Source organism: Protomyctophum bolini (genome assembly GCF_963924005.1).
Source record: "Protomyctophum bolini genome assembly, chromosome: 12".
Classification (NCBI taxonomy): Eukaryota; Metazoa; Chordata; class Actinopteri; order Myctophiformes; family Myctophidae; genus Protomyctophum; species Protomyctophum bolini.
This window is the reverse complement of record NC_137873.1, coordinates 26,476,235-26,503,679: the sequence shown is the minus strand read 5'-3', so window position 1 is coordinate 26,503,679 and position 27,445 is coordinate 26,476,235. Positions and strand designations below refer to the sequence as shown.

Genomic DNA, 27,445 nt, shown 5'->3' with positions numbered 1-27,445 from the left:
TCTCTACAGAATGATTCCTGCGCTTGTGAAAGCTGGCCACATGTCTGACATGCCAGTCAAAGAGTTAACTGGAGAAAGGACTCTGTATTGACAAGATGATCGATAGATAGTCGATCGATCCACCGCCTGTTTTCTTAAACTATGAATCAGGCCTCAAATGGGTCTACTGCTGGGACCCAACATAAGAATATCAGTTTAAATGAGCCCTAGCTCCAGGGTGAGTGACTAAATTGTTGACTTCCAAACCAGTTGGCAGCTTGTTGGCTAGTAAAGATTACATTTTATTGCCTATAGCCTCAAGGATACGGGCTTGTTCATGTGGCTAAATGACTAGTAATGTCATGTCATGTCATGTCATGTCATGTCATGAAGAGACGACAGGCTCAAAACAATTGGCCTATTTCAATTCAGCACCATGCCACTCCTTATAGGCCAAGCCATGGGTCGGTGGTGGGGTGTTGCGAGTCAGAATAGGCCGAGGCAGCGTGGGGGGAGGGGTGGGGCCTGGTCGGCCATAGAACCCCTGCATGTTGGGGTGATTGGGATTGTCTTGGAAACGGACGTTGGGGTTCTCTTGAAAACGGACGTTGGGGTTTTCTTGAAAACGGACATTGGGGTTTTCTTGAAAACGGACGTTGGGGTTTTCTTGAAAACGGACGTTGGGGTTTTCTTGAAAACGGACATTGGGGTTTTCTTGAAAACGGACGTTGGGGTTTTCTTGAAAACGGACATTGGGGTTTTCTTGAAAACGGACATTGGGGTTCTCTTGGAAACGGACACTGGGGTTGTCATAGTAACGGATCCCATTGTCGTTGCCGTTGTCATAGAGTCTGTGGCTGTGTTGCGGGTCAGGGCTAGGCCCTCGGTCGTTGCACAGAATTGCGTTACCGCCACCCTGCCTCCTCAGCGTGGACTCGCGGCTGGATGAGGCTGCCGACTGGCTGTCGGAGCCTGCGTCACTGCCAACACCCGCCCCCTCCACTGGGGTGACCCTGATGGTGGTGACGGCCTGTGGGTGGGGGTGAAACGGAGGGGTGAAGGTTGAGTTTGGGGAAAAGGGCGAAGCGGGCTTGTTGGAATTGGGGTGAGGATTGTTGAAGTTAGCGGGGTTCAACATGTTGTTCTGGTGGGGGTTGTTGGGGTGTAAGGGGTGCAGGGGGTGCACAACATGAGGATGGTTGCTGTATACGCCTCCTCCATCTCCATCTCCTCCTCCATCGCTCTCCACCTCAAACCCTGTAACACTCCTTCTGCCGTCCATCACGCCTCCGTCCCTCAGCGAATCAGGGCTGTCTGTGTGTCTGCTGAGGTCGTTAAGGGCAAAGGCTGATTGGTGCAGAGATGCACGTTGATCTGGCGGTTTCCAGCGCCAAGAGCCGCTGCCATCCGTGCTGGGTGGTTTCACCACTGGGGGTCTGTGTCGGGACTCAGGGTGGGCGTCCACACGCACGATACTGCCACTCCGCTCCAAACCCCCTCCTGAATGAATAATAATATATTTACACTTATATTAGGGATGCACAGATATGGAAATGATTGGCCGATAGCGATGTTTAAAATGACAAATTAGCTGATAGCCGATACTAATACCGATATATGTATATTTTATTTAGTTTTTGTTGTTTTTATTTCCCCCTTTTGTGCCAGGGAAACAAATACATCTTCAATACAAGAAATACATGTTCAGAATCTACAGCTTGGTAGGCTGCAGAACAACATAGCCAACGCAAAATGTATGCTTATCAACAACAGATAAATATTGGCTACTGCCATAGGTTAATGTCAGTTTTATTTGCCGATACCAATATATTCCATCAATGATGGAAGTTTGGCTATATTTGTGTTAAATGGGGTTTGTAAAGGTGGAAGCATGTCTGGAAAGGATACTGAAGCATAATTTATACTCCACTGTACAACAGTGTTGCTTGACGAAAAGAACACATTTACAAGCCGACACGTTGGCATCTAGATGTGAATTTGACAGCCCTGTCATGCTAACATATGTGACACAGGCCAGCACTTTGGTCCTCAACTCGATTTTTACAGATTACAGATTATTACAGATTATTAAAGTACAGAATGTAAGCTTTCATATGATGTATCATTCAATGAAATTGGACAATAATTGAAGGAGATATGACCATCTAAAACTTGTTGAAACAGATATCAGATACAGATGCAAAGTAGAGAAATTTCCCTTCAAAGATTCTTCAGATTTGAGCACCTCTGGAATGGGTGTGACAATAGATGCTTGTCCACACCCCTAATGTCTTGCATAATCACTCCCCCACCCACTAACCACTCCCCCACTAGGTTACCTGTCAATGACAGTTGAGTGGACACACTGTTTTACTTGAGTTAAAGTAAAGAAATGTAGGACTAAGTTGTTTAGTGTATGTTTTGTAATAATACAATCTAAAAAGTAACTAGTAGGCTAACTGAGTTTTCAATGGATATAGGCTATGTAGTTTTAGACCAATGCTTTTACATTGTGTTGTAAATAGCTGCAGTAGGCTACACCATTTTATATACTTTAAGCAATCAAAGTCAGACAATTGACCCAGTATTTTAGATAAATAAAACCGACGCATCAGGCTATGATGCGTTGTGCGCTTGTAGATTTGCTATTTTTAATAAACATCCGTTCACATGCCTGGTTTCTATTTAGTGTGCAAGGCTTACATCCGGTCTAAAGCCCACCCACTGTATGCGCTGATTTCCATACACAATCCGTATCCTCCCCTCACCGGATGTTGAATTAACAGTACTAACGGCCATATTTTGACGTTATGATTTAAAGAAAAGACGAGTGGTTTTGGCTCTTTGCGTGTGGAGGAGAAAAAAAAGAAGCAACGCGCAACACTCTTCCATGGCTATGAAGCAATACTAACGGGCAACGTTTCATTAGTTTTATACATTTTAGGAGTGAAAACATGTGTTTAGTAACACACGACACACAGACAGCTAGCTAACTAGGCTAGCTAGCTGTTAGCCTGTTGTTGTGTGATGGTGGAAGTCTATTCTCCAGGCTGGGAAGCGTATTTGAGTAGCTACGTGGTTTTGTTTATTTTCCTGTAAAGTATAACCCAAAAGCTCCTCCATACTATAGCCATGTTTACAAACACAGAAGCACGCTAATGGGCGGTGACCAGAGCGTGAAACCTCAGGACAAAGAGATCCCAGGACCAATCGAAAACAACATGCAAATCTCAGAACTGCGCTTCCCTGGCCCCAAAACATTGTTAAAAAACAAGCCTACTTTGACATATAAATGTATACGTTTAATTTGCCCAAATGAACAATCTGTTGGAATAAAAACGTTCTTCAACATTCAAACTCTGTTAATATGAAAAAAAAAGAAAATCACATTAAAAAAAAAAACGATTTTATTTCGACCATTTCGACCATTTCATTCTGGCGAGTTGAGGACCAAAGTGCTGGCCTGTGTCACATATGATGTTAGCATGGTACCATGGTACTGACGTGACGATGATACTGACATCATAGTCATACTTACATGTTAATGAGTCAATGACCATGATATTGACATGATACTGACCATGATAATGACATGATACTGACCAGATACTGATCATGCTAATGACATGATACTGACCATGATACTGACATGATACTGACCAGATACTGACCATGGTACTGACATGATACCGACATGATAATGACCATAATACTGACATGATACTGACCATGATACTGACATGATACTGTGCAGTCCCACTACTGTACTGTACATTGTACCATTGTACATCGTTACCCTCTCTTTCCCCCTGGTTGAGTATTCCTCCTCTTCAAGTAGATGTACATCTGCAAGCCAACTTTTCAGCTAGTGTCACATTTCCCACACATTATTTATTACGGCGACAGGGAGATGAAAGCATGAGATAAAGACACCCACCTCCTGTGGTGGAGGTGGGTGGGGAGGGGTCCTCCTGGTCTGTCAGGGCGCGGTAGCGGATGGATCCACTACAGCTAACAGTGCTGCCACCATCCTCGGACCGCGGGGAGTGGAGCAGACCCTGCTGCTTGGACAAGGCTATCACCTGAAACACATTCATTCATATATGGTTGTTAGAAACACACTTCTCTTACGGGGTAGAAATGTCTATGTGAAAACATTTCAGTGGAAAAAAGTACAATAAAGCACGCACATTCTCAAACGTATGTATGTATGGCTATCCAGGGTTTGAAGAGGTCAATGTCGAGATCTTCATATATGGAGACGGCCATATATGGAGCTTTCACGAGGCGTGACAGAATGGTGGCCATATATGGTGGCATGACGTGTCACGAGGCGTGAGGGACTGACGGCCATATATGGGGCTGTGACGGAACGACTGACGGAATGACTGACTTTTCAGGTTGTCATAGTAATCTGCGACCTACGTTCGCAATTAGTTACTAAAAAGAGCTCCATGGGAACTGTTTGTGAAGTGTTGACACAAGGCGCCTACATGCTCTCAGAGTATCTCAACCTTCCTTCTAGCTGTGAGCTCAGACACCCAGCAAAGTAGGCTACTGTAAATACCGAAAACCAGAAAAAAGCAAACAGAAATCTCTCATATAATGATAATTCATCTTTATGACAATAAAACGTGGGGAAAGAATGAAAAAACACACACCCACTCAGGTTTCCCTCGTGTGAAACTAGGTCAAACCTATTGCGGCATGGTTGGCAAATAACTGCAAAAGCAGCAGCCCACAGACTGAACGTGCTGCTCATCTCTGTTCAAATTCTGCTCAAATGTAGGAGTTTATGATGATAATGAGAATCAAACATTGTTTTCCCTGCAAATTGAATGTTGGTTTCTCATCTCTCCTCATCTCCATCTCACCAAATCAAGCCAGCATCGAGGGCACATTGATGTAGAAGGAAAGAGCCACATGCTCTCCAAGTACAGTAGATGATAGCACTGTATTCACACACAGAAGGAAGGACTTCTACTTGGTATGCACTGCTGCTCATGTGACTGGAAGATCTAGGTATGCATTGCATTTGCATGCAGCTGTACTTTTGATTCAAAGGGGAACTCTTCCATGCTCAAACTGCATTGAAGACAAGGATGTTTTGTTTTGCAGGATTTACTGCAGTGGTTCCCAAACGTTTTAGCCCGTGGCCCAAAAGAGAAATGAGATGTTTGCCCGGGACCCAACTAGTGAAAATAACAGACAAGCTCGAGCTTGTAAATCTACGAGCTTGTAGATCGGCTATTTTCACTACTTCTCGAACATTTGTTTTCGAATTTATGGAATTTCTTTGATTTCTTTGTGAAATTAATTAGTTTTTAATTCATGCCTTTTGGGGGGGCATGGTTTTAAAAAATGCATTGAAATAATATCACTCAAAAACAAAATGCAGGGAGGAAAAAATAAAGGCCCACAATTGGGTCCTGACTCCTGACTCCCGACCCACAATTTGGGAAACAGTGATTAACTGCGTATCATAATAGATACCACGATAGATACCATGAATTCTCTCAGCAAATGCAATTAATTTCTAGACGGCTACATAGACAGATTCACCTGCATGAGACGAGGTTGTCCCCCTGCACTGAGCGGCCTGCAGGGGATGTTGGCCTTCTCAGTCACTCTCAACCACTTCTCTCTCACTGAACCGCCGCCGTCCGCAATACTGTCCTCCGATTCGCTCTCCATGTCCCTGGGGGTGGGGTTATCCTCCTCTGGTATGTGAACGAGTTGCGAGGAGCCAGGCCGAGGCTGGATGGACACTCTGGCCCCGCCAGCCAGTCCGCCACCATTTCCATTGTGCACCAGGTGATTATGATTGGCCATGGGCACAGAGCTAGCAGCCAGCTTCATGTACTGAGCTGGGATGTGGGCTCCAGCACGCATCTCTGCCTCCAGGCCCGTGGCTGCAGGCAGATAGGTCCCAGCACGGAGCTCTGCCTCCAGGCCCATGGCAGAGGGCTCGGAGGAGCAGCGCAGCTCCATGGTCCTCTGAGGAGAGGAGGCAGATGTGGGCCGAACACCGTCCATCAGCTTCCTGTTGTCGTTCTTGATCTTCCATTGGCTGAGCAGCTGTTTGGAGCGGGTAGAGTCCATCGAGGCATGGATGGAGGCATGGCGCCGAGGAACGCGACCCTCCTCCAACGATGAGCCTCCATGGGACCTAATCGCATAATCCAGACAATTATTATCTATCAATGTTGTTGTGAGGAGTCAAATAAAAGTCAACATTATCAATAATTGGATAGTGCATTCACAAGTGCAAAAGTAATGGCTAATAGATTTGCAGGTGTGAAAAGGCATTGTATAATTTGCTTAAGCTTGTAATATACTGTATGTAAGGCGGGTTGCTTTTGTTGGAGAAATACTGTTTGTGTTTCGAGACAAAGAGAAGAGCACCAGTAGAGGCTAAAGAAAACAGAGAAGCCTGTCTCTCTACTCGTCAGCAATGAAAGAACAGGGAAACCACTCCCCCCTAATTAAAATATATATGAAATAAACATAAATATTAATTAGATATGCCCTACGTCACGTCGCAGAAATCAAACACATTGCGCTAATATGTAATGAGTAGCGCCAAATATTTCTTTGCAAAACTTGAATGTGAAGACTTGATTTCCCAAAACATTTCAAATGACCAGAGAACATTACCGTGGCAAGGTGCTGCTGCTGAAGGTCATCATGTTGTCTGGGTTTCCCAGTGGACTGGGTGGGCTGATCACCTCCACCTCGGCACTAGACCTCTTTAAATTAAGGCTGGACTCTCGGTAGGAAGGCTCTCGGTAGGAGGAGCTTCGTGTCAAGATGGGCCCCTCCGATTGGTTGGACGACAGCATGTGAGAGGAGGTCCTTGTTAGGATGGGAACTTCCGGTTGGCTGGGAGCCAGGGTGTGGTGACCTATTAGGAGGAAACGACAACATATAGGGGGAACTATTCTATGGCAGCAGGTGATTTAACATTTTACAAGTGGAATTGAATATGAACTGGATTCCAATTAAAATCTTAAATTATTATTAGTGGCATAATTGTGGTGGTAATTAAGGGTAAGTGATATTCTTTGATTAAAATAAGTGTATGTTCAGTAACAGGAGTATTTTGAGGTCGGGATACCAATTCTATCCAATCAGGATAGAGAACAGTCAGAATACAGATTAAACAAGTGGACTTGTAAGGGATGACTTATAGTGAATATAGTGATTTAACCTTTCAACAAAAATGTGCAAGTGCCATTAATACAGCGCATCAGGAGCAGTTAGTCTTGCTCAGGGACACTTTGACACATATAGACCAGGTCGTGGGACTTGGTGCAAACGGAGGACCTTCTGTTTACCAGGCAGCATCTCTACAACTTCTTGCCTTGTATGATGAATAGTTAAAGAAGGCCAAGGAAGGTCAGAACTGACAGCTGTTAGCCTGTTGTACATCTCACAAATTTAGGTTCCCAACTATAATTGGTGCAAAGGTCGGAACAAAGTCGCCTACATGATGAACAAATCCATAACCTGCTCCCCGGGCTCCATGTGTTGCTTTCGCTAGTGTGGCAATTGTGAAAACTATCGCTGTTGTTATGTTTCATACGATAAAATATAATTCCACCGCTATAATACCTGCATGCATTTACCTTGGTGACTGTTACTAACAGTTGATTGGCTGACATTTACCTTGGTGACTGTTACTAGCAGTTGATTGGCTGACATTTACCTTGGTGACTGTTACTAACAGTTGATTGGCTGACATTGGGAACAGAGGACAGAGGAGGCTCTCTGAGAGTAGGGGTTGCTGGTCGGCTTCTGGAACGATCTTCACTTGGCTGGAAATTCCCCACTGCATACACACCCTATATACGCACGCACGCACGCGCACACGCACACGCACACGCACACACACACACACACACACACACACACACACACACACACACACACACACACACACACACACACACACACACACACACACAGCGTACACCGTCACTCATAACGAAAATAAATTAGGATCATTACATTGAAAGATAATACACACACGATTGATCGCCAGCAGTGTGTTGCGTGCAGTATTATTTTTGTTTGTTTGTTTTGTTATATCTGTATCTTGAATGCTAGAAGAATCAATTGAACGAGGCTCCGAAATAATACGTTTTTTTTACTAGGTTCCATAGTGTAGAATTGTTGTAAATTGTAAATGTAAATCTCAACAGAATTGCATTAGATTGGGTACGTTCAGCAGTCGGATGGAGATACAGCACAGTAGGTACAAAGCTAGCCTTTTTGGTGAACGTGAAGTATTCAAACATTGATTTGAGAGAGTCCCATCAACACAGAGTAGAATGTTCTATATTCACTTATTATGTATTGGAGGTAAGACATTCATTTCAATGGATTTAGGCACCTTGCCAGTAAAGGCCATAATAACATGCACAGTATTAGTGTCTAGACTGACTCTGAATAAGGCTGTGATGGGGGTTTGGATCAATAGTGTTATCGATCGCCACATAAGTATATCAACTATTTGTAGTTATCTTGGTAGAGGTCCAAAACATGGCTTTGATTCACACAAAACAGTTTGCACCTGTTACATGAATCACATAGATTAGGATAAACCCTAGCTAGTCTTGCATTGGTATTGTGGATGTAAAGTCTTACACTGCTGTAGGTCAATTGGAGGAAGAATGACCCAAGAAACGTTGGATGCTGAATCTGAATGAAATTCCTACATTTATTTTAAGATAAAAAAAGGAAGGTAACATTTCTTTGAGAGCTCTGAATAGGGCATACAAATCCCTTTGTTGTATAAATCAAGAAAGCTTGGATGCGGATAGTTCCATAATTCATATTGACCCATGATGGACAATTGGACATGCCATGCATTTCCTGTTTTACAATCAAATCAACCCAATGTAATCGTTTATGGATATTGCTCGTAATTTATCCCCTGAGCAAGCAGGTAGGCTCTATTACCGTAGCTCAATGGTAAAAATGACAGCACTTGCGCCGGAAGCCAGGTTCAAATCCGGGGTAGAAGAGGAAAGTTACGTAGTGCAGCTTTGAGGAAAAGGCATGTACTGTATTAAAGTGGGATTTCAGTAGCTTATTAAGAAGGCACCACATATCTGGCAGTAGGTTATTCTAAATAATGACCATTTAAGGTCTATTACCAGGTAGACAGCAATGGCTCCTCCCAGAAGCCAGCCGCAGTAGACATCCACCGGGTGGTTTCTGAACTGGATCATCCTTGTGAGGCCGGCCATGATAGCCAACATGATGAAGGAAAACACTAGAAGAGGTTTCAGCAGCTTAGAGGAGTCTGTCAACACTGCATTGAAGTACATCTGTGGCACACACACACACACACACACACACACACACACATACACATGGATCAGTACAAACAAACGGATAAACACATACTGCACTATGATCTAAACTGAATGACACAATCTTGATATTTGCAAAAAAGGGTGCGTCATTCAGTTTAGTTGTCTATCTATGTCAAGTCGATTCTCTTTAATCTTTGCCTGGCCTATAACTCTTGAACCATAGAATAGAACCATATGCCTACAATCAAAAGAAAATGTCCAAAACTAAAGCAAATCAGTACACATTATCTCTGGAGGCATGTGTACTCTGGAGGCATGTGGCAAATATGTATTGTGATGTGTGTGGGTAGACTGTGGCACTCAATAGTTGTATATACGCATGGACTCTGATTGACTTTTGACTACAAGAGCAACGCTAAGAAGATCAAAGTGCACTGAAATACTGAAGGCTGTAACACCTGCCCCCTCAGACAGAATTACCATCACTGAAGAGGATGTAAGGAAAGTGTTTCAGTGTACTAACACAAGGAAAGCTAATGGGCCAGATGAATGCAGTGCTTTTCTCCTAAAAAACATTGCATCTGAGCTGGTTCCAGTGTGGCAACCAATATTCCAAACCTCTGTAGACACACACACAATTCTCCTGTCTTGGAAAACCTCACACATAAAACCACTACCCAAAATCCAATGTCCAAAAGAACATAAGGATTATAGACCCATAGCTCTCACTTCAGTGATTATGAAATCACTTGAAAGAATACTGTTACAACATCTTGTTAGTACTGTATAACCAAAGAAAAAATCGACCCCTGTCAGTTTGTCTATAAAAAGGGTTGCGGTACAGAGGATACGGTTGTGACACTGGTCCACTTAATCACAAAACACCTAGATAAGTCAAATAAGAATCATGCGAGAGTGCTATTCTATACTAGTGTCAAAAAGGTACAGTTGGGGTGAAAGTGAACACAACCCTCTCATCAGCAACTACTAACAATGTTGGTATGTGTGAGCTCAGCTGTACTTTTCACACCTGAGGAATGCCTGTCTGAATGTCGCACTGACACACCAGGCCAATACATTCTAAAATATGATGATACAGTTTTGATTTCTCTCCTAGATAGTTCCAGTGATCCTGGACTGCACCAACACAGAGTAAATAAGGTGGTTGAATGGAGTGATAACAACGCTCTCATCATTAACACAAAAAAGACAGAAGACATTGTTTTTGGTACACCACCAGAGATACACAGATCCCCCATTACTATTCATGGTGAACCGATCAACCAGGTATTTTTGTACAAATACCTAGGAGTAGTAATAGACAATCTATTGTCATGGAACGATCAGATTGATTCAGTGTGTAAGAAAACAAAGCAAAGAATCTACTTCCTTCGCCGTCTAAGATCCTTCGGTGCTAGTAGACGGATTCTTTTTTTGTTTTTCACTTCTGTTATGAGTGTTCTTCAGTACTGTAGTGCCACCTGGTATGAATGTTTGTCTGCAGCCCGAAAGTCACAACTACTGCAACAACTGAACATTTGTTCAAAGATTGTTGGACAACAACTTCAGAAACTTTATACATCCACGTACTGTATGATAACAGCATCCTAAGGTTAGCAAGGAATATCACCTCTAATACTAAGCATGTGTTGTATGGAGAATATAGGTTGCTACCTTCAGGAAGGAGATATGGTGTACCAGCATACAATAAGGTCAGACTAAAGAGGTCCTTTGTCCACCAGTCGACCTTGAGGCTTAATTAGGAGTTGTAGTAGCCACAGGGTAATCTAAGCGGTGGATATTGCTCTTGTCTTCATGTCTTTATGTATGTAAATTGTCTTGTTCTTTGTGTTATGTCAAATGTGTGTATACTGTATGTGTTCTGCATACATGGCTGCTGTGTCACAAGACAAATATCAGTGTGAACTGACAATAAAGTACTATATCATATCATATCATCAAAGTCTCAGTTTAACTTTGTTCTGGACTGGAGCATCTTATATTGCGGTACGCCACTCAGGGGACGGGATGGTGTCAGTCGCAAATTAATTAGGACTGCTGGTGATGAATACAACGAGAGAGGGGGATATAGCTGTCTTTTAGTAGGGGAGGCTACACCAATGGACAGAAATGCCTGGATTAATAGCAGAGTGTGGTGTCCGCTCTTGCTCCATCGGCGTTCACTTGCTGACCTGCTGCGACTCTTACTCTGTCACTCGACGGAACACTTGCTGTTTTGTGAGCAGAGTCTTTTGTTCCCTCTGTGTCTCCTGACATCATTATATCACATAACAATGCTGCTCCTATTATGGTGGTGCTTATGAAGTTAGCCAGTAACATGTTTTTGTTGGAGGTTGCAGCCGGAGAGGCAGCATTAGCGCCTCCCCTCGTCCGACTTATCATCTGTAGCTCGCCAGAAATACCTTTACTTTTTGGAAACAAGGGTTTTCACCACTGTTTTAGGACAGCTTAACCCCATTTCTACCGATGCAGGGATACCTCTATACGGAACTTCTTCTTGGAGAAAAGAGCGTAGAGTGAGGTTCCAAACAGGGCTAATCGATTGAATGTTTGGATTACATCTGGTATCGCACACAGCCACACACACTGCAGCACATGAGCACGCACACACACAGGCTAAAAACAATCTCCGTCCCTGGCCTGACAGAGCTGAGAAGTGAATATGCAGTAGAGCTGAGGACAAGCTTAAGACCAATCCAAATGGGTCACATTTCTGCTGAGTCACATTGTGCACAGCTTGAGGCTGAGTCAAGAGAGAGGAGTGTGTGTGTGTGTGTGTGATCTTTGTGCTGCGTTACTGTAGGTGCAGGAGAATGCCAAGGAGCCTTCATCAATCTGGTTCCCGCGACGGAACTCTGAAAACATGTGGCATTGTACACCAGGGGTTCTCAACCCGTGGGTTGCGACCCCTCGGGGGGTCGTCAAATTATTTTGGGGGGTCCCCAAATTATTATTTTAATTTTTATATAAAGATAGATAATACTGACTATCAACCAGCTAGACAGACAGGGAAGAACAAGGAGTGGTTGATCTGGACAGCAGCGGGACTGATAAACCTGCAAAATCGGTCCCCCACTGAAGACGAGAAGGAGAGGATGAGACCAGACATTCACCTACATATTTATTTTTGTCCTCCATCTCTGGATCTGTGATGGAAAACAGGCAGCACAAGGAGTCAAGGCCCAGACCTCCTTGACTATAGGATAAAGTTGAATTGAGTTGAAGTTATACTGCAGATTGTCGAAGAGTTATTTTAAGTCAGAATAAGCAGTAAGAGTAGCCAGCTGATGGTCTCTGGCCAAGTCATTAAACTCTTTTGCGATGGTTTCCTGAGACACAAAGATGTAGGGGAACAGAAACATAATGGCCATCTTAGGTGTTAGTATTCAAGGGAGTGATGAGAGCAGAGTGGATGAAAATGAGCCAAGTACGAGTCCAAGTTTTCCTGAGGGCATGGGACAAGATTATTTTTCAAATTCAGTACAAGAGACAGAAGATTTATTAAATGTAATTTGTCTCTTGAGTACACTTGTTCTTGTGGGTGGACCTGGTCTTTTGTTTATTGGCTCTGTATGTAACATAACAGGTTTTGAGCAACTTGAAGACCAATCAAGGAAATGTATTACATCAAAGCAGACTCCAACAAGCTCCACTCCAATCACACCTACAATCTCCCAGCTCTACGTATGCTAACATACTCCACTGCCCAAGCTGCAGAAAGACGTGGAATGGGGTTCATAATCAACCTCCAATGCCTCCACCGGCAACAGCCTCAACATCTCACAACTACAGTCATGGAAGTGACATTATCACAAGAAACAATTAATAGTTAGGACAATTTAAGTTCAGGATAAAAGACCACACCTGAAGACGATGCTTGTAAACAACTCCTCCCCTGATACCACTAATGAGAAGCATAATATCTAGCCCACCAGTCATTGTGCTTCATTTCCACCAACCCATCAAACCTTCTCTTTCAGTCTCCATTATTCATCAGCAGACATCACCTGCCTACTGGATTCCCAAGATGCTGAGGGTCAAGACCATTCCATCAACCTGTACAACATCTATCTGCTCCTGGACTCCCAGAACTTCATCACCTAACCACTAATATCACCAGAACCATAACACTTTGCAATAAACAACCTACAACTACTGATGGTTTATCCTGTACCGTGTGTGTGTGTGTGTGTGTGTGTGTGTGTGTAGCCCATCACACACCGTCTGCGAACGTCGCGCGTCAAAACAGCCGCCTCCGTTATTTTCAATGAACCTATCCCACACCGGCGGCGTCCGACGCACGTTCACGCCTCGCCTGACGCTCAGATACGCCACTGTTCTATTTTTCATGCGTTGCCACGCAGCAACGCCTGTGCGTGTTGGGCTTGCGTGTGTGTGTGTGTGTGTGTGTGTGTGTGTGTGTGTGTGGGCGGTGCTTGTGTGCATGTGTGTGTGCATGTGTGCAGTTGTGCACTCACTGAGATGTAGACAGCAGCGAAGGCTGCCAAAGTTGCGTGCTGTGAAGGAAAAGACTTTCTAAAAGAAATGAGAGAGAGAATAGACATAAGACATAATAGACATAAGACAGTTAGACAGACAAACAACGCAGAAGAAGCAGAAGAGAATAAAGACAATGTGGGAGTTAAGTGTTTGAAACAGAAAGGCAAAGCGTTCTTTATGATAATGATAATGCTAATGATCATGGTGAGTGTGCCGTTAAGTGGCCAGACAGGAAAGGACATCTGAATATTCATCAGCAACAAAGTCACTTTCAGTGCATCTGGAGAGATTCTACAAAGTTTGAGTATGCATACGTGTGTGTGTGTGTGTGTGTGTGTGTGTGTGTGTGTGTGTGTGTGTGTGTGTGTGCGCGTGCGTGCGTGCGTGTGTGTGTTTGCATGCAATTTACAATTACAATTAAGGTCTTTAGCAGGTCTACGCTATGCTATACGAGATCAGAGTATACGTGGCATGAACCCTAGTCAGCAAACGACATGGTAAAATGTAGAGTAGAGTGCAAAGAAAAACAATTTAGTAAAGAAAAGGCGATCGGAGCACTCAAAAGATTAAAAAATGAGGAGAGGGTGGATAAAAATAAATGTACTTTATTTAGAAAAGTTAAAATAAGCCAAGTCTTCATCAGGGCAAGTATAGGAATACGGCAATAACAATTTAGTGCTTCAAAAATCTAGAATACCAGATAAACATCAAACCTAGCGAGTCTGCATGTTTTCACGTGTCTGTGTTTGTGCCTGTCTCTACTCTCTCCATGTAAACCCTCACATTGATGACGAAGTGTCCTTGAGTAAGCTGAACCCCTAATTGCTCCCAATGAGCAAGTTGATGCCTTGCATAGTGTCCTCTACCATCGGTGTGTCATTTATCAACGAGGTGTACACCCAAAAATGAGCGTACGCCAAGATCACCGCAATTTCCGGCATTCATCCTTCCAGTGTGACTTTGAACTTGGACGTACCCTACGCCAAAACTCACGTTAGGTCGGGAGCTGTCGTTGGCTTTGTCTGCACCAATTTTGTGTCGTATAGACAAGCGGAGAAGCATTGTCTGACCAGCTGAAAGGCATCTAAACATACAGTATGTAGTCTATAAGTTTAGATGCTTAATCAAACAGTGCTTTATTGTCTCTGTTAAAACATATGCGAGCACATATGTGCGAGATAGTTTTGACCACAGGAGCACAGCGTGATATCAGACCTATAAATATCGCTGTGATAATATAACGTTTTTATTTTGGCCTAAATGGACGTGCACCCCTATTTTACAGTGACAATGACAAGCATATCTTGCCTATTTGCAATGGCATAGGCGTTAGGGGCTAAATCATTCACTCATTTAAATAAGTGCTTATCAGTCATTCAGATAAATTGCAGATCTGAATCAGTCAGACCTACAGTAGGCTGAGAGCGAGATCATTTTCGGGAGTCGGGACCGCATGGGTGTTGCTGTTTGAATCTTTTCATGGACATGCATCCCAGTGATCCCACCCAGCAAACACACCAGCCTTCATCCATATACATTAATTCATCAATCACTCCATAAACGTTGATTATGACTGCCTTGCCAGGCTATCTCTCATTAACGTGGCATGCACTCACTCGCTGACAAAGGTTGCAATTGTAGCCTCACAGAATATACTACTGGCGTTGCAGCTGTACGAAAAGCTTGAATTATCATCTTACTAGTGTTTCAAAGAAATCCACCATAGACATGTTATAAGCTACTTGGTACGCTACACACTACACACTTCCAAACTCCAGCACTTTGAAAAAAATCATCTGCAAGGAATTTCTTGACAGGGAGTAGCTCATAACATGTCTACAGTGGATTTTTATTAAACAAACACATTGCAGATAGAAAGAGGATAATTCAAGCTTTCCGTACAGCTGCAATGTTGGTGAGTTTTACGTAGTTTAATACAATTAGATAGGACTCTTCTGTTTGGATGAATGGGCTGTCTATGGGAAGTTGCACCTAGTTAGCACCTTTCCGGCAAAATGGCAGCCGTGTGCATATCGTCAATTTCAACACGTTTGTTTGGTCGGAATCCGGTTGTTCATGTCGTAAAATCGGGGCGTTTCGAGAATATTGGAGAGTGTGTTATTTCAATAATGGTCTTCATAAATGCTGTGACGACATGAGCGCAAGCCAAAACCCACAATCAAATTTAAGGCAGAATTTACACTCCATTGATAAATGAGGGCCATAATGCTTGTGTGTGTATGTGTATTGTGTAGTGCATACTAAGAGCAGACTGGAAAATAATGTAATGATCCATGACGACCAAGAACTCCCACCTTGCAGGCTTTCCCCCTCAAAGGTTACTTTACCATGTGGATGATTTGATTGATCTGTGAACAAGCAAACAGCTTGTGTGTCCACAGAGGCCAAGTATGTTATTTAGACAGTATGTTAATTAGACAGATGCTACTGTAGGTTTGATGTCCACCTGCTATTCTAGTTACGTGCAGTCGAATTCAGACATATTTACACAGGCTAGGGTGATATCACGATTTGTGGCAAGATCACCAGGGGGCGCTGTGGGGGGTGTCTTGTGTAGACGCACATTGGTCATGCCTGAGATATGGATAGCACCACTTTTCTAGGGAGACCGCTGTAATTGGCAAGAAGTGTGATTGACAGTTCTCGCCTAAACCTCGCCTAAACCTAACCTTAACCTCAGTAAAACCATGCCTAAACCTAACCTTAACCTCAGTAAAACCATGCCTAAATCTAACCTTAACCCTAACCTCAGTAAAACCATGCCTAAACCTAACCTTAACCTGAATAAAACCATGCCTAAACCTAACCTTAACCTCAATAAAATCATGCCTAATTCTAACCTTAACCCTAACCTCAGTAAATCTATGCCTGCCAGGGATTGAATCAGGTAAGGCGTGTCTATCATTATTTTTTCTTTTAAGTGCGTGCACACACACACACACTCACACTCACACTCACACTCACACTCACACTCACACACACACACACACACACACACACACACACACACACACACACACACACACACACACACACACACACACACACACACACACACACACACACACACACACACTCTCTCTCTCTCTCTTACCTCCCAGCATTGATGAGTCCTATGTCCTGTCCAGAGCAGATGTCTTCGAGTATAAAGGCTTCTTCACAGGTGGACATGTTGATGTGTGTGAGGTTGGGTTTGCACACATCTAACCAGTATGGAGTGTGTTGACCAGTGGACAGCTGCAACACGTCTGTGATCAATGCTGTCACACACAGGCCAAAGATATGGACGCCTATAAAAACAACAATTACAATTTACAATATGTATCACATTACATGAGGTCCCCCATTGTGTCTTTAAAATCAGACCCGTCTGAACAGAGTGGTGCTGTGTGTGTGTGTGTGTGTGTGTGTGTGTGTGTGTGTGTGTGTGTGTGTGTGTGTCTGTGTGCCAAACGGCTTGCAAAATTCTGTGCAATCTCTTCCACTATCGGTAGCCGCCAAATATGGCGAAGATGCTGTTACTTGTACCCCTGAAGGGTGTGTGGGTATTTGCTGATTGCACTCTGTACAGCACCTTGTAAATATTTGTGACAGACAGAGCTGTTCATTGTTGTGGCTTCACCACTCAAAAAAGGGTACTGTGTCACACACAGTGGCAAGGGTGAGTATTAACTTTTTTTTGTTTGTTTTTCTACATCAAAAAAGTTTAAAAAAGTTTGCCAACACAGCATTGAAGTACATCTGTGACACACACACACACACACACACTCACACACACAGATGTTGATCTACTGTACCAGAAAGCGGTAGTTACAAGAAAAGTCATCATTAAACTATCGTGGTACCAAAAATAACCATTGCAACATTGTTTTTAATCTCAGTGAAAGCTTCAAATGCATGTTATTTTCTGTCCCGGTTAATATCAAACATATTGCACAATTCAGCTTTAACATAGGCTGGCACGATATGAGAATACAAGGCCTCGGGCTCAGATATGTTGTTTCTCCCCTGGGAAATCAAGCTGCAGCTCCCACGTGGGAAATGTGATAAACAGTAACATCTCCTATTGCATACCTCTGTGTGCGTTTAGCTGATATTTTTAACAACACACCCCAGTGGTGGTATTTGAAGCCTTGTATGAGGTGAGGTGGAGATTCCTTGCCTATCGTTTGGCATATCATCAGCAGTATTTTCTTTTGGTTAATTACTCACAGAGTGATGAAGTTACTGCATTGGTTGGCCTGTTGGCCCAACAACAACAAACTATCCAATCACAGAGCAATCCTTTCTCTGACCACCTAAGATTGGCACGGCTACTGCCCAGGTGTGTAGGTATGGGGCTGTGTACTAACCAATGAAGCGGACCGCTCTCCGGATGTACGAGTTGAAGTTACATCCAGCGGCATTGATGTTAGCCTCAGTCTGAGTGGCAGGTGATCTCTTGGCCAGATAGCAGTACAGAATGGCCTCTCCTATCAGAATCTAGAGACAGACAGAGACGAAGACAGAGGGTCAGAGAGAGAGAGAGAGATAGATGGGAGAGTTCAAAATGTGTCACAGTCAATAGGTTTACTACTGTAGTAGTAATGTCTATCAGTAACAAAGGAAACTTGGTCATTTACAGTTTTCCCCATACTGGTGGCCTGACATGTTTAGTCCATTGACTACTACTCAAGTAAAAATGTACTTGACAGTAGTCATGTCTTTCAAAATGTTTCAAAATGATTGATTGATTGATTGATTGATTGATTTATTGAATACTATATTAACCTTTTGCAAGAACAAAGGATGCTAAAAGGATAAACCCAAGAAAGCATTATGGCTTGTTTCCATTGGGGTCCTGTGTATTCAATTCCTCGAAACATTTAAAGACCAACACTAGTATACAATAATATGTAAAAACATCATGTAAACGACTACTAATCAAAAAGACATACCCGTATGTACAGTAAATAGTTGGCCGGTGGGGCATTTATGGTGATAAGCTCAGACTTTTTACACAGGCCAGTTATGAATTGCAGCCACCTGTAAGTGCCCCTTTACAGCGGTTTTGAAGGAGAAATCGATAATACACACAAATCATTGTCGATATTTTCTTGTCAAAGTCGTACTTTGATGCATTTTAAAAGGCTGAATCTTTCTCATCTCTCACTTTCCATGTTTTAATTTCATGATCTCGATTACAAAACCTGTCGACTCCATCATTGTGCTTTATCAAACCTCACACTGTCAACCTCTTCTCTCTTACCTCCCCTAACACCGCCTTGACTTCAAACTATTTAATCTGCCTTTGACTGCAATGAGATGATCTCGACCTCTCTCACTTCCATTCCTGCCTCTCTACTGTACATTCTCCATCTCATTATACACTGCTAAGTCCTCCCTCTATTGCGCTAAGATTCAGTCCTCTTCCTCCCCAAAATATATCATGCCTCAGTCCTCTTTCTGGTGTCATCCACCAGACCAACCACCTGTCTAATAAACCCCATCCCCTCCTAGATCTTCTACCTAGACCATTGTGCCCAATCTAATCCCCTTCATTACTACCACCATCAACACATCCATAACATCTGGTTGCATCCCATCTGCCTTTCATCTGCTTTCCCATGTCAGTCAGAGTTACTCCACCCCTCAATAAACTGACCCTTCACACCAAGGACTACAGACCTGGAAGGAGGCACGAATCACTCCATTATTTTGTTTCCAAAACTCTTGAATGAGTTGTTTTCTAGCTAACTTTCTCTCTGTCTCTCTCACTCTGTCCTGTTGGATCAAAACAAGACAGGATTCAAGCCAGCCCACTTGAATGAAACTGTCCCTTCACACCAAGGACTACAGACCTGGCAGGCGGCATGAATCACTCCATTCTTTTGTTTCCAAAACTCTTGCATGAGTTGTTTTCTAGCCAACTTTCTCTCTGTCTCTCTCACACTGTACTGTTGGATCAAATCAAGACAGGATTCAAGCCAGCCCACTTGAAACACCACTTCGTCACAGACCACTCCGTGGTGCCCAGGCCGCCTCCCACTCCACAGTCCTCATCCTTCATGACCTATCAGTACAATTTGACCCATGCAAGAAATCAGGGGTCCATTTGGTTCCATTTGTAAGAAATCGGCTTCCCCTAGACACCCTTTCTGACTTTGGCATCACTAGGACAGCACTCAAGTGGTTCTCCTCCTACAGTACCCGACTGGTCGGACCTACCTGGCTTCATGGAAAGGTTTGCTTTCATGCCCCCATACCGTCTTGACCAGGGTCTCCCTAGGCATTGGTCCGACAAACGGAAACCCACCTCAAACCCTAACCTAACCATACAGTAACCGCAAGCACGAGAGCAGGTGCTTGTCCGACATGCGGACGCATGTCGGACTAATACTCCGTCGGAATTACATGCGGTCCCCACCCACCCACCCTATTTAGCCTGCTCATGAGCTCTCCCGTCATTGTTATGCTGATGACCCTCAACTGTTTTTCGCAAAGCCTTTACCTTCAGGACACGATCCAACCCCACATCCTTTACCCTCACTTTAAATCAGCAAAAAATAGGGAGTCTAAAACAGTAGCCTTGCGTTACTTAACTGTTAACTGTCTTTATTGTTGCGTAATCACCAGATGCCAAAGAATATTCCTTGTATGAACATCATACTTGGAACTAAAGTGATTCTGAAGGGCTTGGTTACCGTGACGATGGGGACGATGAAGGCCAGGCTGAAGAGCAGCAGCAAAGGACAGAATTCCTGCCGGGGCAGGATGTAGGGCAGGGACAGACTGCGGTCGCTACAGCTATACCCAGAATGCACCGGCTGGAACACGTCGGTCAACTCCAGGAAGTATAGACTGACCACAGAGGAGGCCAGGATAGGGAGCTGCGAAAGACCGCGTACACGCACACACGCACACACACACACACACACACACACACACACACACACACACACACACACACACACACGGAACACTTTAGAAAGACAGCAGCTGGTGATGAGTGAATGATACAAAAAACCAATGTATCAAGTTCACCGCCCATAATCTCTCCACACAGTGAAAATCATAGTCACATCCACATTAGCCAACAGTTTAACAACACTGACCAAGTCATTTAAAACAAGATTGTTGGCAAGATTAGTGGGCAACAATTTACAAACCACCTCTTTTTGATCTATCGCGTGATCTGATGGTGTTGATCAAAAATAACCACTATTGACTATTATTATTTGATGTGCACCTTTTTCAACAAACGGATAGATTAACTTTTATTATTCATATTATTTGTTATGTTTTAATTATTAAATGATTGACTTATTCTTCTATGCTTATTATTCTAATTAGCAGCATAAAAGCAATGGTGGTTTTCACTACCTGGCACTGGGTGATCACGCCAGCTTCCAAGGCTTAATGATAATAAGAATAATTTATACAGGTAATAAATCATAATTACCATAACATAACAATCATAACAATAATCATTTCCCCAAAAATGTATAGGCAAAAGAGGCTCGCAAGAAATAAATAATAGATTATTTATTAGCGAAATAGCTTATTTTTCTAATTGTGATTATTACTGTATCTACAAAATGATGACACACAATATGTGATTTTGTACTGTAGGTCTGATATATTTGTATGGATTCACGCCTCTTGCCTTTTTCTGCATGTACTGCTGTGAAAACAGTACCTCGAATCAGCACCTCTGCAGTTTGATTGCAAACCGTGGTAACCTCCACCAAAGGCTTATTTAGTGTCCAGAACTGGAACTGACCGAGACGCAGATAAAACTACAACATTCTGGGCATGGTCTGCTACTCTCCTCTCTACTTTCCTTGTCATTCTAATCCTAATCAGCAAAGTGGAACACACACACGCACGCACGTGCGAGCGCGCATGCACGCACACACAGTATACAATCCTGAAAGCAGGATTATAGTGACACACATTAGCATGGCCCTTCACTTCCTCTACTTCTTTTCTCCCTCTTCTCCGCCAACATCTCCATTTTACATCCAGCACCCCTCTGCTGTACCTACTTCTCCTTTTCTCCCCCTTGACCAAGAAAGGCCTCCCACTGTTAGAATAGTACACACCTCACTCAGTCTGTGTAAATAAAGGAATCATCAATGTGTGCCAGTAGTAGATAGGAGTGTGTGCGTGCATCATTGTCACATGTGTGTTACAAATACAATATGCATACAGTAGATAACAGAGCACAGTTTGACTAGGTTGATTCCTTCCAAAGCATCATTCAGAAAGAAGTGTGCATATGGTGAGGAGACAGAGCACAGCTCCATTCACATTACAATCATCATCTTCATCTCTGTGGGGAATGTATCACAGAGACCTACCACAAAGTAATAGTAAAACAATAAAAAACATATACCAGTTGGAGAAAATGTGTGCAAACTAAACTGATCTGAAAAACAGCATAAAATGTGATTGGTTCTTCTGTGCTGGTGATGAGAGGGCCTATAGGAGGGAGATAGAGGATCTAACTCTATGGTGCGATAACAACAACCTCTCACTTAACACCAATAAGACCAAAGAAATCATTGTAGACTTTAGGAAGTCCAAAGGTATCCACACCCCCATTTCCATCAAAGGGTCATCTGTCGACATAGTTGATAACTTTAAATTCCTGGGCATACACATCACAGACACATTTACATGGTCACTCAACAACGAGTACATCCTCAAGAAGGCGCAGCAGCGACTGTACTTTCTGAGGCGCCTTAAAAAATTTGGCTTAAGTACTAAAGGTCTAGTGAATTTTTATCGATGTATAATTGAAAGTGTCTTAACTGGCTGCATCACAGTGTGGTACGGTAACACGACCGCTCAGGATTGCAATAGGTTGCAGAGGACCATTAAAACAGCAGCTAAAATCATCGGCACTACAGAATTACCCAGTCTCCATAACATCTACACCACGCGCTGTATGAAAAAAGCCCATAACATCATGGAAGACACCAGCCACCCCGCAAATACCCTGTTCAAACTACTCCCTTCCAAAAAACGCTACCAGAGCATCAAATCTCGTACCACCCGTCTCAGTAACAGTTTTTACCCCCAGGCAGTCAGGCTGCTGAACAGCTGACCTCGAACTGTATTGCACTTCATTTCACTTGCACTTTCTTTTCCTGTTTTTCGTCTTTTTGTTGTCCTGTGTATGTAAGATTGAGAGTGCTCTGAGCAAAACAAATTTCATTGTATGTATACTCTGTATTTATACAAATGACAAATAAACCTGAACCTGAACCTGAACCTGAGGTGATGGATGGATTCTACACAGCCTGATCAACAGGTCACTTTACGTACGTTTATGGACATAAAAAAACCCTCTAGCGCTGAGAACACACAAACACTGGGAAATAAATTAGACATTAGATCCATTGTGGTCTTCTGACAGTTCAGAGAGTTAACCACTTAGCTCTAGTCTATAGCAGTGTTTCCAAGACTTTTTAGTCCGTGACCCAAAACGGAAATCAAATCAAATCAAGGAACCAAACTAGTGAAAATAGCCAATCTACAAGTTCACTACGTGGCGCGGTTTTGAACTTGTAGATCAGCTATTTTCACTAGATATATTTAAACATTTGTTTTCTAATTTATGGAATTTCTTCATGAAATTGCTGAAAAACATAATTGAATCTTCTTTTAATTAAGAAAATAAAAATTGGTCCGCTACCCAACCTTGGGTGCCAACCCAGGGTTCTATAGTACCAGTGCTCTATAGCAGTAGTTCCCAAAGTGGGGACCCCCAGGGGTCCTTGAGGGAGTTCCAGGGGGTCCCCACAGCTAAATGATAGTTTGGAACCAAATGGACGCTTATGGGCCTGTAACTCTGAGTGTACAAATGGAACCAAATGGACCCCTGATTTAACACTAGCATGTCTGAGAGGTAATTTTGACAGTTTTTTTTATTATTTTGAAGTTGATTATCTTTGCCCATGAAGCTTTCAGAAGGTTCCCCTTCCATGACCCTCATCATCCATCACCATTCTATCATCTCAGAAATTTTTGACATCTGAAAAAAATGCAAATTGGGGGTCCCAGAGCCATTAGATGGGGGTCCGTAGACTAATATGCATGTCAAACTGGGGGTCCTTGAAATTAAACAGGTTGAGAATCACTGCTAGAGCCGTACAAATCTTCTCTTAAGGGGGTCCATGGAATATGTTTTCAAATGGGGGTCCGCGGGCTAATAAGTGTCAATTTGGGGGTCCTTGACATGAAAAAGTTGGGAACCCCTGCTCTATAGTGGCCTACCCATTTGTGGGTCACGGACGAATCTGTATGGGTGACGACTTAAGTAAAAATCAAATTTTCTATGTTAACAAATATGTGTATACTGACGTGTAGACTAAGTGAGCCTGAGTTGGCTTGACTCGTGCTATTGTTAGATAACGTTATATAACGTATAGATAACGTAATATGGAAGTTGTGGATTTGTGGTTAATACCTCTGTCAAAAATCTATACTGCCCAGAGAGTTTTCTGTCTAATAGAAGAAAGATTCCATACTTTTCAGGCTCGTGTCAGCTACTATTGTGCAGTTTGGAGCAGCAGGGTATGGTACAAGTGTTTTCTCTCTGCTAAACGTCCTCAATATACTGATATAAAAATACACCCCATTCAGAGAGCCATGTTGCCTAGCAACGGCCAACACAGGCCAGTTAGTATGTAGGATGGTGTTACTGCGTGTGTGTGTGTGTGTGTGTGTGTATGTGTGTGTGTGTGTGTGTGTGTGTGTGTGTGTGCGTGTGTGTGTGTGTGTGTGTGTGTGTGTGTGTGTGTGTGCGTGCGTGCGAGAGAGAGAGAATGCAAGAGGGACAAGCCAGTTGCAATTGAGAGGAGAGATTGTAGTTGAAAAATGCTCTAGTCTAAACTCTGTCTTAAATTCTATTCTATTGGTCAAATAGTCACTGCTTGTTCTCTCTCTCTCTGCTCTTCCCACAGGACAGCGGAGCCCCCACCTGTGTGTATCTTATGTTAAAGGCCAAAGCACCGGATGCGAGGATTCCTAAGTTGATGTTTTGCCCCATTGCCCCTTTCCCTATATGTTATTAAAAGACAATTTAAGTTACAAGCCAACTGACTCAGACTCTTATTTTATTATGAATCTTGCCGTGAATCTTGCCGTGTGTGTGTGTGTGTGTGTGTGTGTGTGTGTGTGTGTGTGTGTGTGTGTGTGTGTGTGTGTGTGTGTGTGTCAGATGCCGGAATTCATACAGTAGGTTGCCAGTTTATGGACATTTTTTACTGTGATTGTGGAATTTCACCAGAGGAGGTAAATAGTAAGTATACTTTGCTACATTTCCATCACCTGTAAATAGCACTAGAGAATGCCCTTTGCTGCAATGTTATGGGCTGTGTGTGCGCATAAGAATTCAGTATTAATAGTATTAGAGTCTGCTGCTGCAAACAGTAGATGAGCCAGTCTAAATTGTGTAGGAGTCGAACCCATGAGACTAGCATGAGTCAACTGCTGCTAGCCCAGGACAGAACTGTATTATACTGTAGTTGGAACAGCTAAGACCGCTCAACAACAGGGCCAAAACTGGCTTCTTGACCTGGAAGTGTTATTACGTTTATGGACAAAATGTCAATATTTGAGCAAATTCAATATCTCCATGTTCTAGTTTTTACTGTAAACTGAATCATGGATAAGGTTAATAATGAAGCAAATCTGAGGAAGACCATTACTCTGAGCAGTAGCTGTCTGTGCAGACTTCTTTCATATTACAATTAAAGAAAAAAACTCAATTCCTTTATATATATATATATATATATATATATATATATATATATATATATATATATATATATATATATCTTTGTTGTACTGCATTAGCCACATACATGGATGTGCAATTGTGCATAAGAAATATGTTTGAATTTATGTACGTCTTTACTGAAATCAGACTTGTGAATAAGGCTAAAGGGCGATGCATACTATTGTGCCGAAATAACAGAAAGAATATCGGTTCGGGATGGGTCCTGAATAGATAGGAGAGGATTCTGGTGAATAGATGTCTTTTAAAGTTAATGGTTGAATGAACCTTATAATGTTGTCAATACATACTGCCTCAGACAAATGGGATGGAAGTCATCATCACAGATCTGCTCTCATGGGTTTCTACTAGCCCTGTGGTTGTGTCGATCCGTGTCAAAACCACCCTCATGGAACACCTTCCTTATGGGTTTGTGGGTTGTGTCGATCCGTGTCAAAACCACTCCGCCACTTGTCTGGCTCTACCCTCAAGTGACTGCCAAGGCAGATTCTACAGGTTGTACTACGGCAGATTGTCAATGCACTGTAGTGCACGTGATATGGACAACAATGGGTTGTAGTTTAAAGAGATTGTGAAACTATTGTAGAGGATTATTTTTTTGTTATTTGCTGTTGTTGCTGTTTGATGTTATCTATGCTGCTGCATTGTCTGAAGGAAGCCAAAACCTGTACACAAGATCAATAACGTACAACCTTGAAGGCTGAATGTAGGACAATGACTTAACACAGTGCATCAGCCCATAACTCTGTCAATGAGTCCATCAAACAACCAATTGGCCCAACAACAGCTGCTCCTACTGCACCCAGTCAGACAGCCAATCACTCAGTAATAGAAAACAAGCCAGTTGGTCAATAGCGTTCAAACATGTTAAATAAACAGGTGAGTGAACAGCCAGATTTAGAATAAGGCAGATACGGTTACATGAGCAAGCAGCAATACAGACAGATCCCCCCAGGGATCAACAGCGTTTTATCTTCTTATAGGCAGGTAGTCACAGACAGACAGACAGACAGGCAGGCAGGCAGACAGGCAGGCAGGCAGACAGACAGGCAGACAGACAGACAGACAGACAGACAGACAGACAGACAGACAGACAGACAGACAGAACCTACCGGCGGTACGGTAGATCGATTATCGATAGATCAATATATCGATGGATTGATGATAGATTTATGGATGGAATCGATGGATGGATGGATACAGCTGACAGATGTAAGCATACAGAAGGAATGGCAGATAGACAGGCAGAGACACAGACAGACAGTGACAGAGACCGGCAGACACTGTCAGACAGACAGACAGACAGACAGACAGGTATATTATATTCACCTCGACAAAATAAAAACAGGGCAACAGAGTGACGCTGTCCTTGGTCTCCTTCCCGCCTTTCAGCCGCTCCTTGGCACGAGACATGACGAGCAGCCTCGAGTGGTGGTCTCCCCCGTTGCCGGGAGACAAGGAGTTGTATTTGATCCCCGCCGTAATTTTGGCTAAATTCGCCAGACCCGCAGCCGACGACAGGTTAGGTTTCGTCGCTAACCGCGGCCCATCATCGCCGCTGAGCGGCTGTCTGAACAGCAGAACTTAACACTTCTCCTCCTCGCCTTGACTGGCTGCTGCAGTCAGTCAGTCTCCCCTGCGCTCAGAGAGAACCGTGCCAACGGAAACGGGGTACGGGGACGTTCTTCTCCCAAAATACCCGCTCGCGACACGGGTTTCACCACAGAGGTGCATTCTGTCGGCTGTGGTTGTTTTGTTGTCCAACAAGCGTATTTAGTACCCTACCCCGGTAATTCTCTCTCCAGTGGTGCCC

At 43.2% G+C, this 27,445-nt stretch overlaps 1 protein-coding gene across 1 annotated transcript; it reads right to left on the bottom strand.

Annotated features, from left to right (window-relative positions):
- Positions 1-397: 397 nt before the first annotated feature.
- On the bottom strand, positions 398-27,045 carry plppr4a (phospholipid phosphatase related 4a; the record flags this gene model as incomplete). The annotated part of the gene is given in 11 exon segments (XM_080778993.1): positions 398-1,477; positions 3,912-4,061; positions 5,542-6,148; positions 6,637-6,883; positions 7,688-7,823; positions 9,141-9,314; positions 13,802-13,859; positions 16,939-17,134; positions 18,197-18,326; positions 20,528-20,713; positions 26,962-27,045. Coding segments are annotated over 11 exon segments (3,048 nt in total).
- Positions 27,046-27,445: the final 400 nt, after the last annotated feature.